This window comes from Podarcis vaucheri (genome assembly GCF_965113315.1).
Source record: "Podarcis vaucheri genome assembly, chromosome: 1".
NCBI classification, from domain to species: Eukaryota; Metazoa; Chordata; class Lepidosauria; order Squamata; family Lacertidae; genus Podarcis; species Podarcis vaucheri.
In genome coordinates, this window is record NC_138759.1 from 14,684,295 (window position 1) to 14,706,383 (window position 22,089).

General features: G+C 46.5%; 1 protein-coding gene across 4 annotated transcripts in view; it reads right to left on the reverse strand.

Annotated features, from left to right (window-relative positions):
• The window catches only part of KIF26A (kinesin family member 26A), a 173,149-nt gene that overhangs the window by 61,018 nt on the left and 90,042 nt on the right, over positions 1 to 22,089 (reverse strand). For all 4 annotated transcript variants that reach the window (XM_082216417.1, XM_082216416.1, XM_082216418.1 and 1 more), the window contains one exon: positions 17,019 to 17,185. In XM_082216417.1, the coding sequence (XP_082072543.1) occupies positions 17,019 to 17,185 (167 nt within the window). The remainder of the gene's footprint in view (positions 1 to 17,018; positions 17,186 to 22,089) is intronic.

Sequence of the window (22,089 nt, forward strand, 5' to 3'; positions counted from 1 at the left end):
CAGGGGGTTGGACTTGATGGCCCTTGTGGTCTCTTCCAACTCTATGATTCTATGATTCTAAGGGAACAACAACAAAAGCTTCTAGAGCCTCTATCCCATCGAGAGCCTTCCATTTACACAACCTCAGCTCCAATAGTTTCAATGGGACTTAGGCATGACCAATTTACACAGGATTGCACCTGACCCTCTAAGCAACTGAAGACAAAAGCAATATTAAAATTAAAGCTCAGAGTATTTAAAAACCGAATTCTCCACCCAAAATTATTCACATTGTCATTTTTCCCCCATGACGACCTACATGAATATTCTTTAATGGCACAAACTCTTCTGAGAGCAACATGGCAATATGCTGATAGTTCTGGAAGAACCCATTGGAAATTAGGGGTGCCTAAAAACCAAAGTAGACATTATAAGGTAAACACAGACTTATCAACCCTGGATGGGGGATGTTCAACCCCTTCTTATCTCCTTCAAATACACCTCTGACCATTTTTTACGTCACCGCCCCTAGTCCAAAGATGGGGGCCTGCACTGAGCACCCAGTAGAAGATCAAATATGGGGTTCAGAACACCCATTTATCAAGGCAGCATCTAAATGTCAGTGAAATCAATGGGATTTACAGCTCACCCTCTATAGCAGCGTGAGGAGCTGAAGCCAGAGTGGAAGGAAGTGTGCTGAGAAATACGGACTTCCTCAAAGTTAGTGCTGGTTCTAGGTTTTGGAACCTGAAGATGGCCCTTAGTGGTGCCTGAATGGACCTTGCTTCCACCTTTAGCTAACCACTCATTTGCCCTCTCCCTCTAGGTCCAACCTGTACACCTGTCCAAATAGAGAGGAGAAGGCAAATGGGTGCTGCTACTCACTCTACTCCCCCTTGTTAAATCCACACCACGCCATTAAAGCACTCTTATACCAAATTTAATTTATGGAGAATCCTGGGAAGTGTAGTTTGTGAAAGGTGCTGGGAAATGTAGGGTTGTGAGGTCAGCAGCCATAACAAAGTACAATTTTTGGGATTCTCTGTTAAAATTGCAGAATATAGCTCTGAATGTCTGGTGCAGGTGTGACTGCAGAGAGAAGCCACAGCAAAGAGGAGGAGCAGCAACAGTGAGGCGAAGAGTCTCTAGAGAAGAAGAAAAGTTTGGACTTGATATCTCGCCTTTCACTTCCCTTAAGGAGTCTCAAAGCAGCAAACAATCTCCTTTCCCTTCCTCCCCCACAACAAGCACTCTGTGAGGTGAGTGAGGCTGAGAGACTTCAGAGAAGTATGACTAGCCCAAGGTCACCCAGCAGCTGCATGTGGAGGAGCAGGGAAGCGAACCCGGTTCACCAGATTACGAGTCCACCACTCTTAACCACTACACCACACTGGCTCCCTGAGGCTGATGGCAGGGCCCTCCCAGAGATGGAGAAGATACCCAGCAATTCTAACATAGGGAGCCAGTGTTGTACAGTGGGAACAGTGCTAGATTTGGACCGGGGAGACCCAGGTTCAAATATCCGCTCAGCCATGAAGCTCACTGGGTGACCTGGGTCAACCACACACACACACTCAGCCTAACCTACCCTACAGGGCTGTTGTGGGGATAAAATGGTGATGGTGAAGGGAACCAGTACGCTGCCTTGAGTTCCTTACAAGGAGAAATGGTAAGAAATGTACTTAACCCAATAAAATAGCAAATATCCCTGATGCCAACTGTAATGGGTATGAGTTACTCGTGCATAAACTGGTGCCTTTCTTGATTAATTTGCCTTGTTAAAACTTTCTGACTGCACAGCCCCTTCTCATGGTGGCTGCCTCAGTCACTGGCAGAATCCGTCAGTGGGCGTTTCTTGAACCTCTTCCAACATAAAAGTTGTTTGACACCCAGTCTCCTCCTCCTTTCGCTGCGTGGGAGTCTTCTGCGCAGGGAAGGTGTGGGTAGCGGAGGACCTGGGCTCTCCTCACTGATGTCCAGTGAAGAGTCCTGGAGCCCTCTCTCCAATTCCCCCATCTGCCCCCCTTCATCCCTGGTGTTGCGCTGATTGGCTTCCCCCTCTACTGAGCTGTTTCTCCCCCTGCTGCTGGGTCCTTCGCCAGTATCGTCTGGGAGCCTCTCCTTCGCCTCTCGCTCCGATGTCAGTTCCCTGACACCAACCCTACTGATAATGAACCAATATGTTCGATGAAGTGCTTATGAGCACCTACATCGATAGCTGGAGCCTGGCCATGAAGTCTAAAGTATTGGGTGCATTTATTTTTAAGTGCCAAGGGTGATTAATAGCAGCAATAACAACAGGAGAGGCAAGGCTGCCGGAGTCCCACATGGAGAGCGCATGGGACAAAGGCAGTCGACGGCGGCACTGAAACCACGCTCCTTTTTAATCCTGTTGCTGCTATGAATTATAACGTGGGAGACGGACATAAAGTATGTTATTACAGCATCATCTGTAATGCAAAGATTAACATCTCTCCTGCAAACAGCACCGAGGGGCAAGCAAACAAAGTCGGAGCCACTGAAGAACCAGACCGGCCTGCAGGCTCTACAAGTGTGTATATATATGATGACTGCTGAAACGCTTTCTATCATTCAGCAGTAAGAAACAAATATATACATATCTATTCACAATGAGCAGCAGTCAGGGTTTTATCGCTCAGTCTGTCAAGGCTGTCAGCCCCAGAGAGGCATTACAATAGTTAAATATCTAATGGTACCGAAGAGCCGGAATGTCACCAATAAAGAGAGAGACGAAACAGGTGCACGCTGTCAAATTACCGCCCGCTTGGAAAGTCACGATTATCGCTTTAACTATGGAATGCTACAATCCCCAGTGAAGCAAAGACAACCCCCCCCCCAACCCGAACACAACAGCTGGTGCTCCCAGACCTGGAGAGGAGGGGGCGGGCAGGCGGGGAGATATCGAGATCGGTGCAAGTAACGAAGGAACGAGGTTAAAGAGGGGGGAATGTCAAAGGAGAAAGAGGAAGAAAGCTGGCTGTAGGGTTTTTGTTTTGTTTGTTGAGATCACACCCAAACGTCAGTGGAGCGCAGGATAACAAAGAGCAAAAAATAAAAAATGGAAGGCGCAAGAGAAACGAAGACCTCTGGTTGAGGAGAACCTCTGGAGATGAGTTATGGGAGTTGAGGTAGGGCCTTGGGGACATTAGCAGGGTGGTAGCCACGGGGGGCAAGTCTGGCTTCATCACTAGCCTCCTCTCTAAATTTTCAGTTTCCTTGAATCTTGTCTCTCATTCAGGTGTGTCCACTCTCCCAGAGCAGAGTCCAGGAAGGACCAGCCACACTGCAGCTGCAGAAGGAAAGGAGGAGTTGCGAGGCAAGAGAATGTACAGCACACCTGGAATGGGACTGACTAAACCAGGAGAGCATTTCTCATGCCTCTTTTATCATCTGGCAAAGGCACGAGATTTACAGTTTGATGAATGTGATGTTGATTGGTTTTTAACGTCTACCAATATTTTCCCAACAAATATTCTATATCGTTTTACATAAACCACTTACAAGTTTGTTTGTCTATTAAGTGGCACATAACTCCTATAATTGGGACCTGCTTGAGGCCATCTGAGTAAGAACAGGACTCTGGACTAGTTGGGCCACTGGCAAGATCCAGAAGGCTCTTAGAATCATAGAACTGTAGAGCTGGAAGGATTCCCGGGGGTCATCTAGTCCAACCCCTTGCAATGCAAGAATCCTGCCCACGGCCATCCCTGGTTGGGCTTGAACCACCAACCTTCTGGTTAACAGTCAGATGCACTAGCCCACGGTGCCACTGGGGGGCTTCTAACATTCTTAATAAATGAATAAATAAAAATGTGTACAAGCAAACCTCTAGCCCAATAATTTGAATTAAGTAGTAAATAATTTTTGAGCAGAAGAGGGGGGAAAGTCGGAGGGGGAGTCCTATCTAAAGGGGGCCACCCAAACAGGCCAGCGAAGACAGATTGTGCCAAGGAACCACAAAATGTTAACAACTGGGAGGTGAAAACAGAAAACCAGGGCGCAGAGGGCTGGAGTGACAGGAATCTGAGCAGAAGCACTCAGCACTGCAACATTTTGTTGTCTGCTGCCTACTATCCTTGGCAGATGCTGATTTTACCAAAGCCATTTCCCTTCCCCGGGACACAATCCCGCCCCTTGCGCAGGGGTGTGGCTAGCCCCCGTGTCACAGGGCGTCCAGGGGGCGTGGTGCGCAGCATTTAAGCAGCCGGCGGGTGGGAATTCGCCCCTTTTTTCTGGGTTCCCACTCACGCAGTTCACCCACCCTCTTAATCCTTTTGACCTTGCTATGGACCTTGGTTGGTCGCCTGTTGAAGGGGCCTGGTAGGAATTTTTTCCACTTGGCAAACTGGCACCAGCCATTTGGTTTCTCTCCTACCTCGTAGCAAATCATCACAACTTTGCAAGGTTTGGCAGTAAGGCATAGGCGTAATCGGCTGGAGGGGAGGGGAGGTAGTGGCCATCACCTACCCCTCCTATTTCAAGGGTATTCTGTTAAAGGAATCCGGGGGGGGGGGATTAGTGTCAAATGTCTTTATTCCAACACAGGGGGCAGGGTTCAAGGCCTTGCCATTCAGTTTCACATTAGGCACGTGAGGTAAAACTACTTCTACGTCTGAGTGAAAGTAGGGGGACCACATTTTTAAAATAAAAATAAAAGAACACTGCACAAAGAAAGGCAGCACATGAAGCAACAAGGACGCTTCTCTCTAGTTGGACTAGCTTTCCGCAGGCAGGGAGTTACCGAGAAAGGGGAACATTTTCCCTTATGTGATCTAAAGTGGAAAAGCCCCTGGAGGGGTGTATCACTTCATTCTCCTGAATGTGCAGATCCTGCCCCTGAAGACATTTCAGTTTCCATCCTGTTCCCTTTGGTTTCTATCCTGACGGTGTTTAATAAAAACTAAGTATTACTTCACTTGCCTTAAGGACCTGTACAAATTAGGACTGCCACCTTTTGTTTTTAAGAAAACACAGCAGCCCTGCCCTTGATGGATGATTGACACAGTGGCAGTCTCAGCAGAGCACCTGGGCTATAGCGCTGGGTTCGCGTTCCACTGCAAAGGGTGCCTCTATGTGTGTGTGTGTGTGTGTGTGTGTGTGTGTGCCTTTGGCTTAGTCTAGGATTACCTTTTCGCTGAGATAGGCAAGCGCTCACAGCGCAGCTAATAGAATAGGCTTCCAACAGCATTATTGCAGATTCACAGAAAGAAAAGGAGAAATACCTGTGCAACTGAGCCTGTTGCGCAGAATGGAGAGGGAAGCATAATAACAATTATCAGCAACGACGGTCTGGGCATTGGAGAAAAGAGAAAAGGCAGACTCTTGCATGCCCAGAAGTCCTGAAACACTGTCAAAAGTATTATGCCTCTGAACACCAGTTGCAGGGAATCGCTCAAGTCCTATTGATGCCTTCCCACAGGCACCTGTGAGAACAGAATGCTGGGCTATATGGACCACTGGCTTGACTCAGCAGCATTCTTCTTATGCCATTACTGAAGAGAAATGGCTGGAAGTGGTGGTGGTGGTGGTGTTTACCGTATTTTTCGCTCTATAAGACGCACCAGACCACAAGACGCACCTAGTTTTTGGAGGAGGAAAACAAGAAAAAAATATATTCTGAATCTCAGAAGCCAGAACAGCAAGAGGGATCGCTGCGCAGTGAAAGCAGCAAATCCCTCTTGCTGTTCTGGCTTCTGGGATAGCTGCGCAGCCTGCATTCTCTCCATAAGACGCACACACATTTCCCCTTACTTTTTAGGAGGGGGAAAAGTGAGTCTTATAGAGCAAAAAATACGGTAACTCTCTTGAGAAGCAGACTTCAAATATTTCCATTTTACAGGTGGAGAGGGTGATAGTGGCACCACTCACTCATTTACAACTCTGGTTGGCTGCTGAAACTCAGCCTCCCAGTTCCAACGCACATTCATTTCTTGCATTTTTCTTCCTTGTCCAAGCCTTCCTTCCTTCCTTTTCTCCTGTCGCCACACGCGCACATACCCCTCCCACCAATCCTTTTGCTCTCTTTCCCAGTCTCCTAACTGCAGCCACCAGCCACACATTTGCACACCTTCCTGCATCCAGACTGATCTCATTCCCTCACGCCGATAGCCCCTCTGATCCCATTGGCTCCACATGCCCCCTTGTTAACCCCCATCTCCAGTTTTGGATTGACTCTCCCATTCATTGCTGCAAGCCCCCCTCCTGGCTGTTCTTTTCTGTTCCGATGCCATTTGCTCTGGTCTGAAATTGCCTGCTTCTCCCGTCCCTCCCTCCTGCCTGATCCCTCAGTCCCCCTCCTGATATTCAGTCTATTAACCTCCCTGACTTCTCCGTGGCTGTCAGCCTTCGCAATCCCTCCCTTTCCCCAACTGCCATCTGCAAACATGTTGAACTCGAGCCCTCCCACTCCTGAACGCCTCCTGCAGGTTCTCTCCCCACCTAATCTCCCTTTTCTCCTCCACTACCACTGTGCCTTTGACCGGTTATTATTCTACATATCCTCTTTTATTTGATTCGCCTACCCTCAGAATATAAACTCTTCCTAGCAGGGAGTTCGTCTCCTCTACATTCATAAAGCACTGTGGAAAATGTGCAAAGCTGCATTAGAGAGGTTAAATTGCTTTTCCGAGAGTCGTTGCTGACTTCCAAGTTAGGCTCAAAAAGCTTATTCAGATTAAGCACAGTTCTCCTCTCCCCGACAAGTGCTAACATAAAACAGAATACAAGCCAGGCAAACATCGTTCTGTTTGCTGTTCATTAGAGAGAGACGCCACTTGAGTGCCACAGCAACGAAGAAAACAAGGGCCATGCACAGTGAAAGGAGACGGCAATTTCCAAACAATCTTGCTGCCTTGGCTAGCTGCTCTCCGTCATTCCAAGGTAAGGTGCCAATGAACCAGACTGTGCATGCAACCCAAGAGTGACCACACTTTTAAAGGCCTCAATGCGTCAATGTGCAGTCCAAGAAGAACCGCCTAATATCTTATACACACTAGGGAGCAACCCTCTGAACAACCCAAGGGATTTAATGCGACAGTGCAAGAGGTCTTGGGCAGCATGTCTCAGATCATACGATACAACTGCTTAGGAAGGGCTCCAACAAAGGAGGAGGAAATGACAGAGGAGGGGAATGAATGGCAGGAACCTGGGTTGGAGGAGCAGTGGTCTCCCTCCTTCCCCCCCCCATCAGTCGCTATGGGAGGGGGAACAGGGATGTCAGTTCTTACCCCCCCCCCATAAACCTTCCTGTACAGTGGAGAGTCTTGGTGAAGACGTGGGAGAGTCTGAAGCAGCCAGATGAGAAGACAGAACAGGAAGTGGCAGCGACTGAACAGGAGCCCAAACAGGAGGGTGCAGTCTTGTCACCTAGAACCAGGTGCAGCCTTCACAGATGGGAGCAGATCCACTCACCCCGACAGAGCACATGTTTGCAATCCCCACATTCCTGCAATGTGAGTGAGTCTCATGAGTGAGCGCGCCAAGCCTAGCCTTTAATAGCTTGGCGGGCACGGCAACTTGTTGGGACATCTTCATTGCTTCTATCCAGTTCTGAACTACTTGCCTTGCTCCTGAACTGTGAGTCTTTAGCCCAATGTCTGCTGCTGAGTCTGTACCATTACAGTGGTACCCCGCAAGACGAACGCCTCGCAAGACGGAAAACCCGCTAGACGGTAAACGGCATTTCCGTGCGCTGCTCTGGTTCGCCAGAAGCAGCTTAGTCATGCTGGCCACATGACCTGGAAGCTGTACGCCGGCGCCCTCAGCCAATAAAGCGAGATGAGCGCCGCAACCCCAGAGTTGTCCGTGACTGGACTTAATGGTCAGGGGTCCCTTTACCTTTACAAGCTTGTAGAGGCAGCATTGGGAGGGGGACTGCCAATGAGACGTCAGATCTGGCCTCCAAGGAGGGTGCCACAGCGATGACTGCCACTATAGCAGTGGCCGCAGTGGCAAGCTAACTTGGGAGGCTGACTCTGCTGCCCCTGCAGATTCTGCCACCTGAGCCAACCTGAGCCTCACCTTGCGTCATGTGTGGGCCGGACCTTCCCATTCCTGCCAGATCAAAGAGGTACGTGAAGATGAAACACTCCATCCTGCTTTGTCTGCAGTACAGTGAAAGTGCAGCTTTCCCTTTTTGAAGGCACAAGAGGAATTTTGTGCACAGGCGGATTCTAACTGAGGTACTTGACGCCCTTTCCACCTGTGGTTTGCATGCAGCAAACCATTTATCCGGATGCACCTCCTTCACACAGCAAGAACCAAGATCCATCGTACCCTGCAGAACTTTTAGCATCGTCCAATGCCTGGCAAATCACATGGGCATTGCATTCAGAAGACACCCTGGGCTGGCTCGACCACATGGCGTGAAAAATCTGCCTTTTGTTTAACAAGCACCCCTCATTTAAAGAGACTTCCCTGTTAGCACTCTTAGCAACACTTAAGGACCACCATATAAACTCAAAAAAACCCCACCCACCCCACCAAACGTCTATGCAGGTTCGCTGCACAGCCTCCAGAAATTCTACATGCAGCACTGTTAAAAGGGCTAACTTGGTATCTGATGAGTCACAGAATCCATTTGCTTCTAGTGACCTACTTAACTACTAACCCAGTTATCTCTCTCTCCATCTGTCAAGACGGGTTTTAAATCATGCCAGCTCTGTGTGTGCAAAAGCTGCAGTGCCAAGTTATTCCCAGAGGGACGGGGGGGGGGGCGCGTTGAGTAAATGTTTCTAGCTATTAAATATAGAAAACTGGAGGACTACATCATCAACTCAGTGGAGAAACAATGCCCACATTTAACAGCTAAGCCAAGTCTCAGGATGACAGCTTCCAAAGATTTAGCTGCAAATATTTCTAAAGCAGGCTATTTTAAAAATGCGTAGTACGTCTCCATACACTTTCCCCTTCCCTCCATGAAAATTATGAAAAGCGCTGATCATCTCAGAATAATCAGGTTTAACAGGTTAGAAGTAATATATGCTTCTAGTATCCTTAATACATCATAACCTCCTTTCGCGGAATTTGAATCCCTGTCATTCCAAACTACTGATTTTCCCCCCCTCTATTCTTTTTTCATTTTAGGCTGATGCTTTTAACACGTTTCTATGGTTACTACCCAAGGTCACATCACAGAAGCCTGGACAGCAAGCAGTTCAGAAAGACAAAAGGCAGTTCACATCCATTGCTGTATTAAATAATGTATGAATGTTAAGGCACTCACGTTGTGGGGGGGGGAGGTGAAAAAGAAAATTGTATGCACACCTAAGTCCAGGGGTCTCTGTTATCCAAGGCAGCACAGGAAGTATGTTAATGATTTAGAGTGTTTTGATGAATTTTCTTTTGGCACAAATGCTCTAGAATATATATTTTGACCTCAGATCTGCATGGGCAAATCGCTGAAAAATCCGAGAGAGGGATCTGCTGGAATAACTATTTTGATAAGGACACTTTAGCAGAATAAGATAAAGGAGATTCCTTGCTGGAGGTACATCAGGGGCTGCCCCAAATTTCCTTTCGGAAAATGAACATCCCAGTCCCACGCATGCTTCCTTGGAAATCATCACTATGTTAAATGGGGATTGCTCCCAGTTTGCAGTCTTAGTTCTCACACCTGCAAGAATTATAGCCATAACTGAGATAGAGAAGGACTTTTCCCTCCAGACCAAATGACCAAGGTCCCCTAAAGCTGTTTTTGCCTGTTCTGAATAGTTTTGAGTCTCTTGTTCAAGTTGTTGGTCATTGACATAATGCAGGTCACATAAGCCATGAACACCATATAAACGTATGGTAAAAAATAAAAATAAAAAACACTGTGTCCCATAATGCATGAATGAACCAATAAATGGCTAGTCCTAGATCTGAAAATGTTGAAGATAAGTGGTTAATGTTATGTTTAGATATATGGGGGTGGGGAACCTCAGACCAGGCACCAAATAAAACCATCTGGAACCTTCTACCTGCTTCTTAGACCATACACCTTTCTCCAGGGTGACACAACTTACTGACCCTGCTAAAGTGATTTTGCCTAGCTGGGCTGGGTTTTTTGATTGCAATAACACCTCTTTCATGTTTGGATGGAGATATATGCACTTTTGCACAATCCCATGTTCAATCCCCAGCGTCTCCAAGGTGGCCTGGGAGAAATGGCCCCCGTCTGAAACTCTGGAGAGCAGTTGTCAATCAGGTGATGAAGAAGAAGGAGTTAAGGATATTGACGAGGTGAAAAATGTGCAGAGAAGGGTGACCAAGATGGTCAAAGGTCTGGAAACCAAGCCATATGACGAATGGTTGATGGAGCTGGGTATGTTTAGCCCGGGAAAAGAGGAGACTGAGAGGATATATGATAGCCAGAAACTCCAGCGGGTGCAGAATGCCGCGGCGAGACTCCTCGCCACAGGATCACATTCCCCCAGTGCTGTACCAGCTGCACTGGCACCCGGTGGAGCACAGGATCAGGTTTAAGGTGCTGGTTTTAACCTTCAAAGCCCTATACGGCCTAGGGCCCTTGTACCTACGGGACCACCTCTCCTGGTATGTCCCGCGGATGTCCTTACGGTCTTCAAATAAAAACATCTTGGAGATCCCGGGCCACAGGGAGGTTAGGCTGGCCTCAACCAGAGCCAGGGCTTTTTCGGCCATGGCCCCAATCTGGTGGAACGCTCTGTCGCAAGAGATTAGGCCCTATGGGACTTGACATCTTTCCGCAGAGCCTGCAAGACAAAGCTGTTCCACCAAGCCTTTGGCCAAGGCACAGTCTGACCCCCTCCTTCTGTAATCCTCACAGAACTCTAGCCCAATGGTTGCCATTAATTTGACTCTGCATTGATTTTCGAATGAATGGATTTTAGAATATATTTCAATTAATTGATTGTTATTTCATGTGAACAGTGTTATTTTTACTGTTGTTAGCAGCTCTGAGCCTGGCTTCGGCTGGGGAGGGCGGGATATAAATAACATTTTATTATTTATTATTATTATCTTCAAATATCGAAAGAGCTGTCATTCGGAAGATGGAGCAAGCTTGTTTTCCCCTGCTCTGGAGGGTGGGACTCCAACCAATGGATTCAAGTTGCAAGAAAGGAGATTCTGACTAAACATGAAGAAGAACTTTTCTGAAAGGAAGAGCTGTTTGACATGGGAACAGGTTCCCTCAGGAGGAATTCTCCTTCCTTGGGGGTTTTTAAGAAGAGGCTGGGTGGCCATCTATCATGGATGCTTTAGCTGAGATACCTGGATAGCAGGGGATTGGACTAGATTACCCTCAGGTATTCTAGATAGCCATGTTCAAATATATAAAAGGATGTCACATAGAGGAGGGAGAAAGGTTGTTTTCTGCTGCTCCGGAGAAGCGGACACGGAGCAATGGATCCAAACTACAAGAAAGAAGATTCCACCTAAACATTAGGAAGAACTTCCTGACAGTAAGAGCTGTTCGACAGTGGAATTTGCTGCCAAGGAGTGTGGTGGAGTCTCCTGCTTTGGAGGTCTTTAAGCAGAGGCTTGACAACCATATGTCAGGAGTGCTCTGATGGTGTTTCCTGCTTGGCAGGGGGTTGGACTCGATGGCCCTTGTGGTCTCTTCCAACTCTATGATTCTATGATTCTAGGGTCCCCTCCAACTCTACAATTCTATGATTCCTTACCCAGTCTTCAGCCAAAGATCCCACAGTGGGTTAAAACAGTAAGACAATATTGAGCTAAATGGACCAGTCATAAGGCAGCTTCTTATGCCTCGAAGGTAGTCAATGCCCCCCCCCGAACCTGCCCCCAGCTCCCCAGTTCACAATAAACAGCAAAGCGAACCATTTATCAGAACTAATTGAGGCGCCTGAGCCTTGGAAGAAAAACACATTAGTCATTTAGCAGTTGTGCTAATATTGCAATGCTTTTCTTCCCATTTCATTAGGGGCACAATGTTCCAATGGCCTAATCATATGCTCAGTCACTGCTCAGCCAGTACCCTGAGACATGACAAGCTGTCTTGCTAGGCCTACACTTGATAAGGTGCCTGCTCTCCCAGTCACCTCAATTATTGACTGTATTTTATGGTCAATCTAATGGCCAAATGCTTATCAGCAAACCATCAGGTGCCTGTAATAGGAAAGTGACCCTCAGTTTATATGTACCATTAATGCTCATTAGTGAATAATTAGATTCTTTAATCCGCAAACTCAGAGGCATGCAAATATGACCAAGCATTCTGGTTCTAGAAATAAGTCTACTAAATGCTTCCTTTTGAAGATAAAACATCCAAATACAATTCTGGGCATTTGAGCAGTAAGGGCATGAAATCTGCAACGTGGCAGGTGGTTTCAAAGAGATTTGTCCTATCCGGAAAGAGATTTGGGGTTCTTGTTTTTTAATCTCTCAAATTGTAAAAGAACATTTGTAACTGGGGAGAAAGAGGAGGAAAGGCATATATTCCGTCTACATATACTGGTACAGAAATAGGCATTTGAGTAAGGCAAAAAGATAATATATTTATTAAGCTGGTTTTCAACATCCCACTTTACTCTCTCAGCATTCTGCCATATTCTAGTGACCCAAGTCACAGCAGGAGGCCAGGTAGATAAAGGTCTGGAGTTTTGTAAATAACATACAAAAAGGTAACAAACAATTATATTTAATTACAAATAATAAAAATTAGTACCTTCAAAATAAACTTCATATGGTTGTATACAGCTTAAATGCACTTTCTAGAAGCAAAAAATCTATCCCTAGAGATTCTTAACGCCTTTTTTATGGATTGTCTTTAGCTATATATCCACTTGTTCCCAAATATGATAGAAGCCACATTAGCTGAGCAGTGAAAGCTCTCACCTCTCTTGCTCTGAGATCAATTTATTTTTAATGCTCAACAATGGTACCTATAGAAGTCTCATCCACAATTAAAATTAATTTGTATGCATTGTTATAATTACTATTATTGGTATATATATTCAGTGATTATATAGATTATATAATCTATATATATTATTGGTATATATATTCAGTGGTATTCAGAATATCACTCATGAAATCACCCAAGATATCCCTCAAGTAATTAAGGAACAAAAGAAGAAAAGGCACACTAATCTAGGAACTTCCTCTCTGCCCAGAACGTTGGAGGCTATACACCACACCCCTCAACAGTATTTATAGGAACTCAAACACCAGACTCTGCTCTGTTCCAGTAACAAGAAGCCGAAAGCACCAGCCTGAAGATGACGAGTGAGACCTCGTCGAAACGTCGCACAGACACCCCGACTCTTACACGGGAAGACACCCGAAGACACCAAAACCTGCATTCCTGTACCCGTGAAAATCTACGAAAGCATATATATATATATATCCATCCAGTAGCCAAACTATAGTGGCACCTCCGGATGCTGCACCCCCCTGCAATCCCTACACAGATCTGGCTGGCACAAGGCACAAAACCATAGCTCGCCCCTATACACGAAGCCAAGCCAGAGCACAACTAAATGCAGCACAGCCATCTTCTCAGAAAAACTCTTCACAAGCTCAAGAGGTCAAGACACGAAAGCTTTAGCAACTAATCTACACTTAATGACCCACCCAGTGATATTCAGAATATCACTCATGAAATCACCCAAGATATCCCTCAAGTAATTAAGGAACAAAAGAAGAAAAGGCACACTAATCTAGGAACTTCCTCTCTGCCCAGAACGTTGGAGGCTATACACCACACCCCTCAACAGTATTTATAGGAACTCAAACACCAGATTCTGCTCTGTTCCAGTAACAAGAAGCCGAAAGCACCAGCCTGAAGATGACGAGTGAGACCTCGTCGAAACGTCGCACAGACACCCCGACTCTTACACGGGAAGACACCCGAAGACACCAAAACCTGCATATATATATATATATATATATATATATATATATTTATACCCCACCTTTCTTCCCTGACAGGGACTCCTTTACAGATAAAAATAAGAACAGCTAAAAACATAGAAAAATAATTATCTATTAAAGAACCATTAAACATTGATAGCGGTGGTGGAGTGTAACTTTTATACTAAACGTGCAAGGAAAGGGAGCAAACAACCACCTCTCCCAAGTCGTCTTGCTTTGAGCTCTGCTGCTTTGAGCTATTTTCCTCACACTGGGTATCAGAGTTAGGCTGGGATAAATGGCTTAAAGCAGCGGGGAGTGTTAAAGTAAGACCTAGGAGCCTTACAGAGCCACAACAGAGACACCAGCATTTAAAAAGGAAGAGGGAAAAAGCACAAAGTCTTGTTCGTCATTCTGCCCAACTTGGACCCAACCTTGTTCTCTTTATTATTATCCAACATTTCCTCCATGGAGCTCAGGTATACCGTATACTGTCCTAACCGCCCCGATTGTATCTGCACTTGAAGCTTATTCGGCGAGTGCACATTCGAACCCAGATCTCTCCTCAGTCCTCATCCCATAGTCTAGCCGTGAGGTCACACTGCCTCTCAGCGAGCATTCTTTGCTCCCATAACCTGCTCTTTGATCCCAAGCTGTGCATTTTTGAACGTTCACCCCACGCCAAGATCCTTTAAAACCTCTGTAATTTCCCAGCAAGCACCTTTCATGGTGAGGAATTTGTGCCCTTGCACCTGTGAAAACCAGGACCCTCTCTTATTGCATCTGGGCCTCTATCTAACATCTTAAGATTTTGAGAAAAGAAACCCTTTCTTCTTGTGCCAGTTCTCTGATGGGAAAATACTGCTTCTGCCAAGCTCTGTGAGCCCTTCTCAGCCAGAAGCATCTTCCTGATTAAGGAATGGAAGTTTGGGATGGCATTTGCCTTGCAGTCCGACACTAGATAGTCCTTTCTTTCGAGAGAGAGTGGAATTTGGGAGTTAACTCCGTTTCAAATTTTGTTTAGGTGCCAGATTGTATTACAACACGTGTGCGAGCAGGAGAAGACTACACGCTTCCTCTTGAGGCTAATGAGTAAAAATATCAAAGTTAAATGTAAGAGTGTTGCATAATTAAGCCTGATGAAGTTGAGCAACCACTTTTAAACAAGGACTCTTGAGTCAATATGCAAATGCAGCCTGCGTACATTTCACTGAGCATAACAAAGCAAAATCTGCCCAAGTTATGTAACAGCTTGTGTACAAAAGATAGAATCAGTGTGAGAAAGAACAAAAAAGAGAAGTCCATGGGAGTAATGTTGGAACCCGGCAATATCAGGTATCCCAGGAGCTACAGAGAGAAGTGGATGGCAAGACAGAAAGCGGCTTCACACCAAAGCAGATCACTCGGTCCTTGTAGCTCAGCACTGACCGTACCACCAGAGAAGGAAAGCTCTGATCTGAAACCTCTGCTACCTTGCAGGATATCTTCAGAAGAAGAAAAGGCTAAAGAGTACACCTTACACCAGGGTTTCCCAAACTTGAGTCTTCTGCTGTGGCCGGACTACAACTCCCATCATCCCTAGCCAGCAGGGCCAGTGGCCACGGATGATGGGAACTGTAGTCCAAAAACAGCTGGAGACCCAAGTTTGGGAAACCCTGCCTTACACAAATTTGGAGTGGAGTCTCTAAGTCAGTTGGATGGCACCTTGTACAGTGGTGCCCCGCAAGACGAATGCCTCGCAAGACGGAAAACCCGCTAGACGAAAGGGTTTTCCGTTTTGGAGGTGCTTCGCAAAACGAATTTCCTATGGGCTTGCTTCGCAAGACGACAATGTCTTGCGAGTTCCTGCTGGTTTTTTCTCCTTTCCCCTCCCCCTTTTTCTAAGCCGCTAAGCCGCTTATCAGCTGATCCGATCAGCAGATAAGCCGCTAAAAGCCGCTAATAGCGCTAATCCGCTAATCCGTCAATGGGCTTGCTTCGCAAGACGAAAAAACCGCTAGACAAAGAGAATCACAGAACGGATTCTTTTCGTCTTGTGAGGCACCACTGTACGTCTCCTTCCGGCAACTCCTGCAGCCAAGCTGGTGCCAAATGTATTGCTCTGCTTTCCTTGGTGCACATCAGCAAGGCCAAGAAGGGAAATATTGTCATCTAGGCAATCCAGGTCTTCCATGCACACTGCTCAGGCTTGCGCCCAGTGGAGGTCCCTTTGGTGCTGCTAACACAGCAGTTTGACTTCACCCCCAGAGGCGCCCTTGAATGTCTCTCGAGACAGATGAATGCCAACAGCATACACCAGGGATATAAACCCTGGACTGCAACTTCCATCTACCCTGGCTATTGGTCATGCTAGAATCATAGAATCATAGAATCATAGAGTTGGAAGAGACCACAAGGGCCATCGAGTCCAACCCCCTGCCAAGCAGGAAACACCATCAGAGCACTCCTGACATATGGTTGTCAAGCCTCTGCTTAAAGACCTCCAAAGTAGGAGACTCCACCACACTCCTTGGCAGCAAATTCCACTGTCGAACAGCTCTTACTGTCAGGAAGTTCTAGCTGGAGCTGATGGGAGATTTTAGTCCAATGACATCTGGAGGGCCTTCCCTTGTCTATGCTCTCCAGGTTTTCAGAAAGAGGGGCTTTCTGTTGTTCTTTTTAGCTGCCGTTGTTCTCAGATGCCATACTGGGGCTCATGGTTTGGTGAAGGCACTACTAAGTCTCTGCTATGAAAATATCTAGCCTTACTCATGGGGCTACAGTTCCCAAGACCACCTAGTGTAAAGAGAATTACTGTTTGTCCACACACACCTCTGTGAATGAGTGAGAAAAGAAAGCACCTTTGTACCGGCTTCCAAAGCACAGCTCCCACTTTTCCTGGCACAGGTAAGCAAGATTTCCAGTAGAGGAGAAGCAAGAGGTGGAAGGAAGGTGCCAAGCCTTTCGGGCACCTGTTGCTTTTCCGCTACAACTCCACCCTGCTCCCAACCCCACAATCTTTTCCCCCAGAAGAAGTTGCAAGCTCATGCTTCCATTGCATAGCGATCCTATTCATTACCCAAGCATTCTCCTGCCTGAGCTGCCATCTGCAACAACAACACCAACCGCCCAGTAAGCACTTTGTTTGTGGTCATTTCATACACACGAGCAACTATGTAAATCGTAATGGTGAAAACTACCTTATGAAGAATGACGCTGCAGCTGAAGTCCCTGCAGAGACGCCGGCCGGGGCGACCAGACTTTGGGAAGCCAATGGCCCAGTGGTGCCCGTTTGGTCACAGTTGTTTTGCCCTGAGGTGACTTGAATATTGGAGCCTTCCCTTCCGCACTCTGCTGCTGTAGCCTCCTAAGGGAAAAGCAAAATTAAAAACAGGGGGTTATAATTATATTAACCTAAGACTAATAGTACTTCCACCCACCTCAGATCTACTGTGGGCATACAATTGGGTATTTATTTAACTTCATTCATATACCCATCGTCATCATCATTATATTTCAATATACCTGACTTGCACAAAAGAGCAGTCCATTAAAAAGCATCTTGCTTCAAGACTAGCATAGATTTGGAGTTGCTCCCATGAAAGACTGTCACTTCCTTCCTCCTCCTTTTCCTTTCCTACCTCCCATAACTGCAAGTGCACATATTTTTTACACAGCTGTTCTGTGCGACAGCACTTCAAATGAGCAGTTTTAAAAATACAGCTACAACCACAATGAACGTTTCTTCAGAAACAACCAGTAGAAAAAGGACAGGCCAGATCCTTCCCTTTGGGCTGGTGGAAACCATGATGATAGATGGTACCCATCAAAACATTACCACACAGGTGTTTTTTTAAATAATAATAATAAACACCCATGCACACAATGTGCTTAAGTACGTTCACAATTGGGTAACATGCCATTTCATGCTGAATGTCTTTCCCTTTTTTGGATTATCTGCAGACAGGAAAATCCGAATTTAGTATGGGCTGCAACTTAGATAAAGAGGATGTCATGTGGATGCTGAGAGAAAGAGAGAGAGAGAGAGAGAGAGAGAGAGAGAGAGAGAAAGAGAGAGAGAGAGAGAGAAGCAGCTTCAAATCCATGTTGAACACCCGTGTGAATGAGCCACAAAAGACAGGATGACTACCTGTCTGGGAGACTTCAGATCTCTTACTACAACCTAAATAACTACCATATTTATTTAGTAGCTATGCTGTGTGGAACACAGATATTAGGCAATTCCGGCCCAGGAGACTACAGAACTGGGATGAGGATAGCATGTCAGGGAAATGAAATGATGAGAGAGGATGACAAAGGATGATGAAGGAGGATGACAGCATCAAACAGCAATAGAAGTGATGGTGACTGTTCAGAAAACACTAAAGATGTGGGTTTTGACAAGGGGCTTGAAATAAGAGAGAAGACACCTTGATCAAATTGATAGGGAAGAATCAAAGATGACTCCAAGGCTGTGTTTCACAAAGACCGCCTGCTGCAGATTGTTGGCTTTTTCGACGCCAACTAAAAACCCATTTATTTTACCAAGCTTTCTGTGACTGAAATAATTTTTATGGGGCAGTTCACGGTATTTGTCGGTTTTGTCATGAACCTTACCCGGATTTGATTTCCAGTGTCTATCTTTTCTTTTAGTGTATTATTACGGCATAGTTTACATATTGGTTTTGTATGTTTGTTACCAGCTCTGGAAAGGGACACGGGTGGCGCTGTGGGTTAAACCACAGAGCCTGGGGCTTGCTGATCAGAAGGTCAGCGGTTCGAATCCCCGCGACGGGGTGAGCTCCCATCGCTTGGTGCCTGCTGCTGCCAACCTAGCAGTTTGAAAGCACGTCAAAGTGCAAGTAGATAAATAGGCACCGCTCTGGCAGGAAGGTAAACGGCGTTTCCGTGCACTGCTCTGGTTCGCTAGAAGTGGCTTAGCCACATCACCTAGCTGTACACTGGCTCCCTCGGCCAATAAAGCGAGATGAGCGCCGCAACCCCAGAGTCGGTCACGACTGGACCTAATGGTCAGGGGTCCCTTTACCTTTACCTTAACCAGCTCTGGGGGCGGTTACAATGGATAGACATTCCCCAAATAAACTAAACTAATATAAATACTATTTCCAACTGTAACTGTACAATTAGGCTCCGGTGGACTGAGAAGACAAGGCCAATGGTGGGTCCAACAGTCAAGAAGGCAGTTTCTGCTGTAGAGGGAAAGAAGGAGCAGATGGGGCTTGGCAACCTGAAAAGGTCTCCCATCCAGGAGAAGGGAAACTCTGGTCCTAGACCTCCACTGCATTGTGCGACATCTCTGGGAGAAGAAAAGGCTAAGGAATAAACCCTACACAAGTCCAGAGAGCAGTCCATAAGGAGGTTGGACGGCATCTTGTATGCCTCTTTCCGGCACCTCCTGCAGCCAAGCTGGTGCCAAATGTAAAAGGTAAAGGGACCCCTGACCATTAGGTCCAGTTGTGGCCGACTCTGGGATTGCGGCGCTCATTTTGCTTTATTGGCCGAGGGAGCTTCCGGGTCATGTGGCCAGCCAGAGCAGCACACGAAAATGCCATTTACCTTCCCGCCGGAGTGGTACCTATTTATCTACCTGCACTTTGACGTGCTTTCAAACTGCTAGGTTGGCAGGAGCAGGGACCGAGCAGCAGGATCTCACCCCGTCGCGGGGATTCGAACCGCCAACCTTCTGATCAGCAAGTCCTAGGCTCTGTGGTTTAACCCACGGTGCCAAATGTAGTGCTCTGCTTTCCTTTGGACCACACCAGCGAGACCGAAAGGAGGATCTTGTCGCCTGGGCAGCTGAGGACCTCCCAGCCCATAGCTGTCAACCTTCCCTTTTTTTGCAAGAAATTCCCTTAATCCAGTGCCATTTCCCGCTGCTATCCTGGATTGTTAGATATCCCGTAGACTGTCCCTGGGACAGGTGAGGCTGCTGATCCCTTATTTTCGAGGCTGCTGATCCCTTATTTTCAAATCAGAAAGTTGACAGCTATGGCCCAGCCTTGTGCCCCAGGGAGGTCACTTTGGTGCTGCAAATGCAGCAAAAACAATGCAGCAGCAGTTAAGAGATAAGGGAGGGAGAAGGACTGGAGTAAAAAGGAATGGAAGACTTGAACGGAAGGGGGTGTAAGCTACTATCTGGAAGGCCACATCAGCAGATCTTGGGAGTCCTACCAGCACAAAGATTTGGATCAGGTGACTTGAATGGATCATCTAAACCAGTGATGGGGAACCTGTGTGCCTCCAAATATTGTTGAACTCCCATCACACCTAGCCCTGATCTAAGCCTGATAGTCCTGTAAGATGCTTCCCAAACCACCACGTCCGCCTGACAAGCCGTTTTGTCTTTCCTATATTCTGTACACAGCCACAATAATAAGCAATAAAAAAGAAGCCATGTCGGCAAAGGTCCATCGCTGGACAAGGTTAAAACCATGACCAGAGGCAGACAAGAGGAATAAAACGGAGACCCTTTGTTATAGGTAATGCACTGTTAAACTGTCTGACAAGCATGAAAACATGGAAAACGATAAGCAGAACCCTTTTTGTTTTACGGCATTATTCGGTGGCTGGCAGAACGGTTTATCTGCTTCAGTTATAACTGTCAGGAATTATTTCTCAGCCGCGCATCATCTACAAGCACTATCTGTTTTAAGAGGAACAAACCAAGCAGGCACATTTGTAGCATCTTTCCACATGAGCAGCCAAAAGAACCGAGTAAAAACATTGATTTCTTTGGGGGGGGGGGTTGGGGGAGAGAGACACCTACAAACAAACATATAAAAGCCTTCACAGATACACACCACGTTTCATATAACTCACATTTTCACAAGCGTTTTCATTCTCAGAGGAGATAGCTACTTTTATTTTATTTTTTTAACCTCCTGCAAAGCCATGTGTGCAAATGGATCTTTGCCTGTTCTGGCAACCTGATTTAGAACCCACACCCAGTTATATAAATACCCAGTTATTCATATTTAGGGCATGGTGATTAACACAAGGAGGTCATTAAGACAACCCTTCCCTATTTAAACCAGAGGTGTTCTACAGAGATGATGCTTGCGCTCCCGCCCGGCTTTCTAACCTCAAAGCTACAGTCTCTCCAGCCGCAATGAAGTCTATCCACTTAGAACTATAGAGCTAGAAGGGACCAAATCTACTCCAACCCCCTGCCTCTCCCCATATGATCAGACCTGGACCCTGTGCTTGTCATCCGAGGTCCTTCTCTATGTCCCTCCATCCCAGAAAGGTTCAGAAGGTGGCAACGGGAGAACAGGCCTCGCCTGGCGCCATCGTTGCATGTCTTCACGGGACATGTATTTATGGGACCTCGTATTTATGGGACCGCCTCTCCTGGTATGCCCCGCAGAGGACCTTAAGGTCCATGAATAATCATAGTTTAGAGGTCCGGGGCCCTAAGGAAGTCAAATTATCCTCCGCCAGGGCCTTCTCAGTGATGGCTCCGACCTGGTGGAATGCTCTGTTCCATGAGACCAGGGCCCTGCAGGATTTAACTTCCTTCTGCAGGGCCTGTAAGACAGAGCTATTCCACCTGGCCTTTAATTTGAACTTAGTCTGATCTTTTATTCCCCTTCCTTCCCTCCCCCTCCCCTTTTTATGAAGATTACCCGCTCTGGTATCCCACAGCTAATTCTCCCCTGGTCTCTTTGCTGGCCCAAATAGGACTAATTTAGCCAGCTAGCCCCCTAAATTGATTTTTGAATTCTGAAATTGTTGTTATTCTTGTTTTATACTGTATCTTATGCTCTTTTTTGTTGCATCAATTAAGTGTTTTAAATTTGTTGTTAGCCGCCCTGAGCCCGGTTTTTTGAACTAGGAAGGGCGGTTTATAAATAAATAAAAAATGTTGTTGTTGTTGTTGTTGTTGTTGTTGTTGTTGTTGTTGTTGTTAACAACAACAACAGGGTCTGCATAGCTTCAGGACAGGCTAAAACACTCTGGAGGCTATTTAGTCCATTAGCCAGTTTCCCACCACAGCCAACCAGAAGTGCCTATGAAACCCACAAAGTGGACAATGGGATGTGAGGGAACAGCCCTCTCCTGATACAGTGGTACCTCGGGTTCTTAACCTGTTCTTAACCTGAAGCACCACTTTAGCTAATGGGGCCTCCCGCTGCCGATTTCTGTTCTCATCCTGAAGCAAAGTTCTTAACCCGAGGTTAGCAGAGTCTGTAACCTGAAGCATCTGTAACCTGAGGTACCACTGTATTGTTATCCACTGACTGATATTCA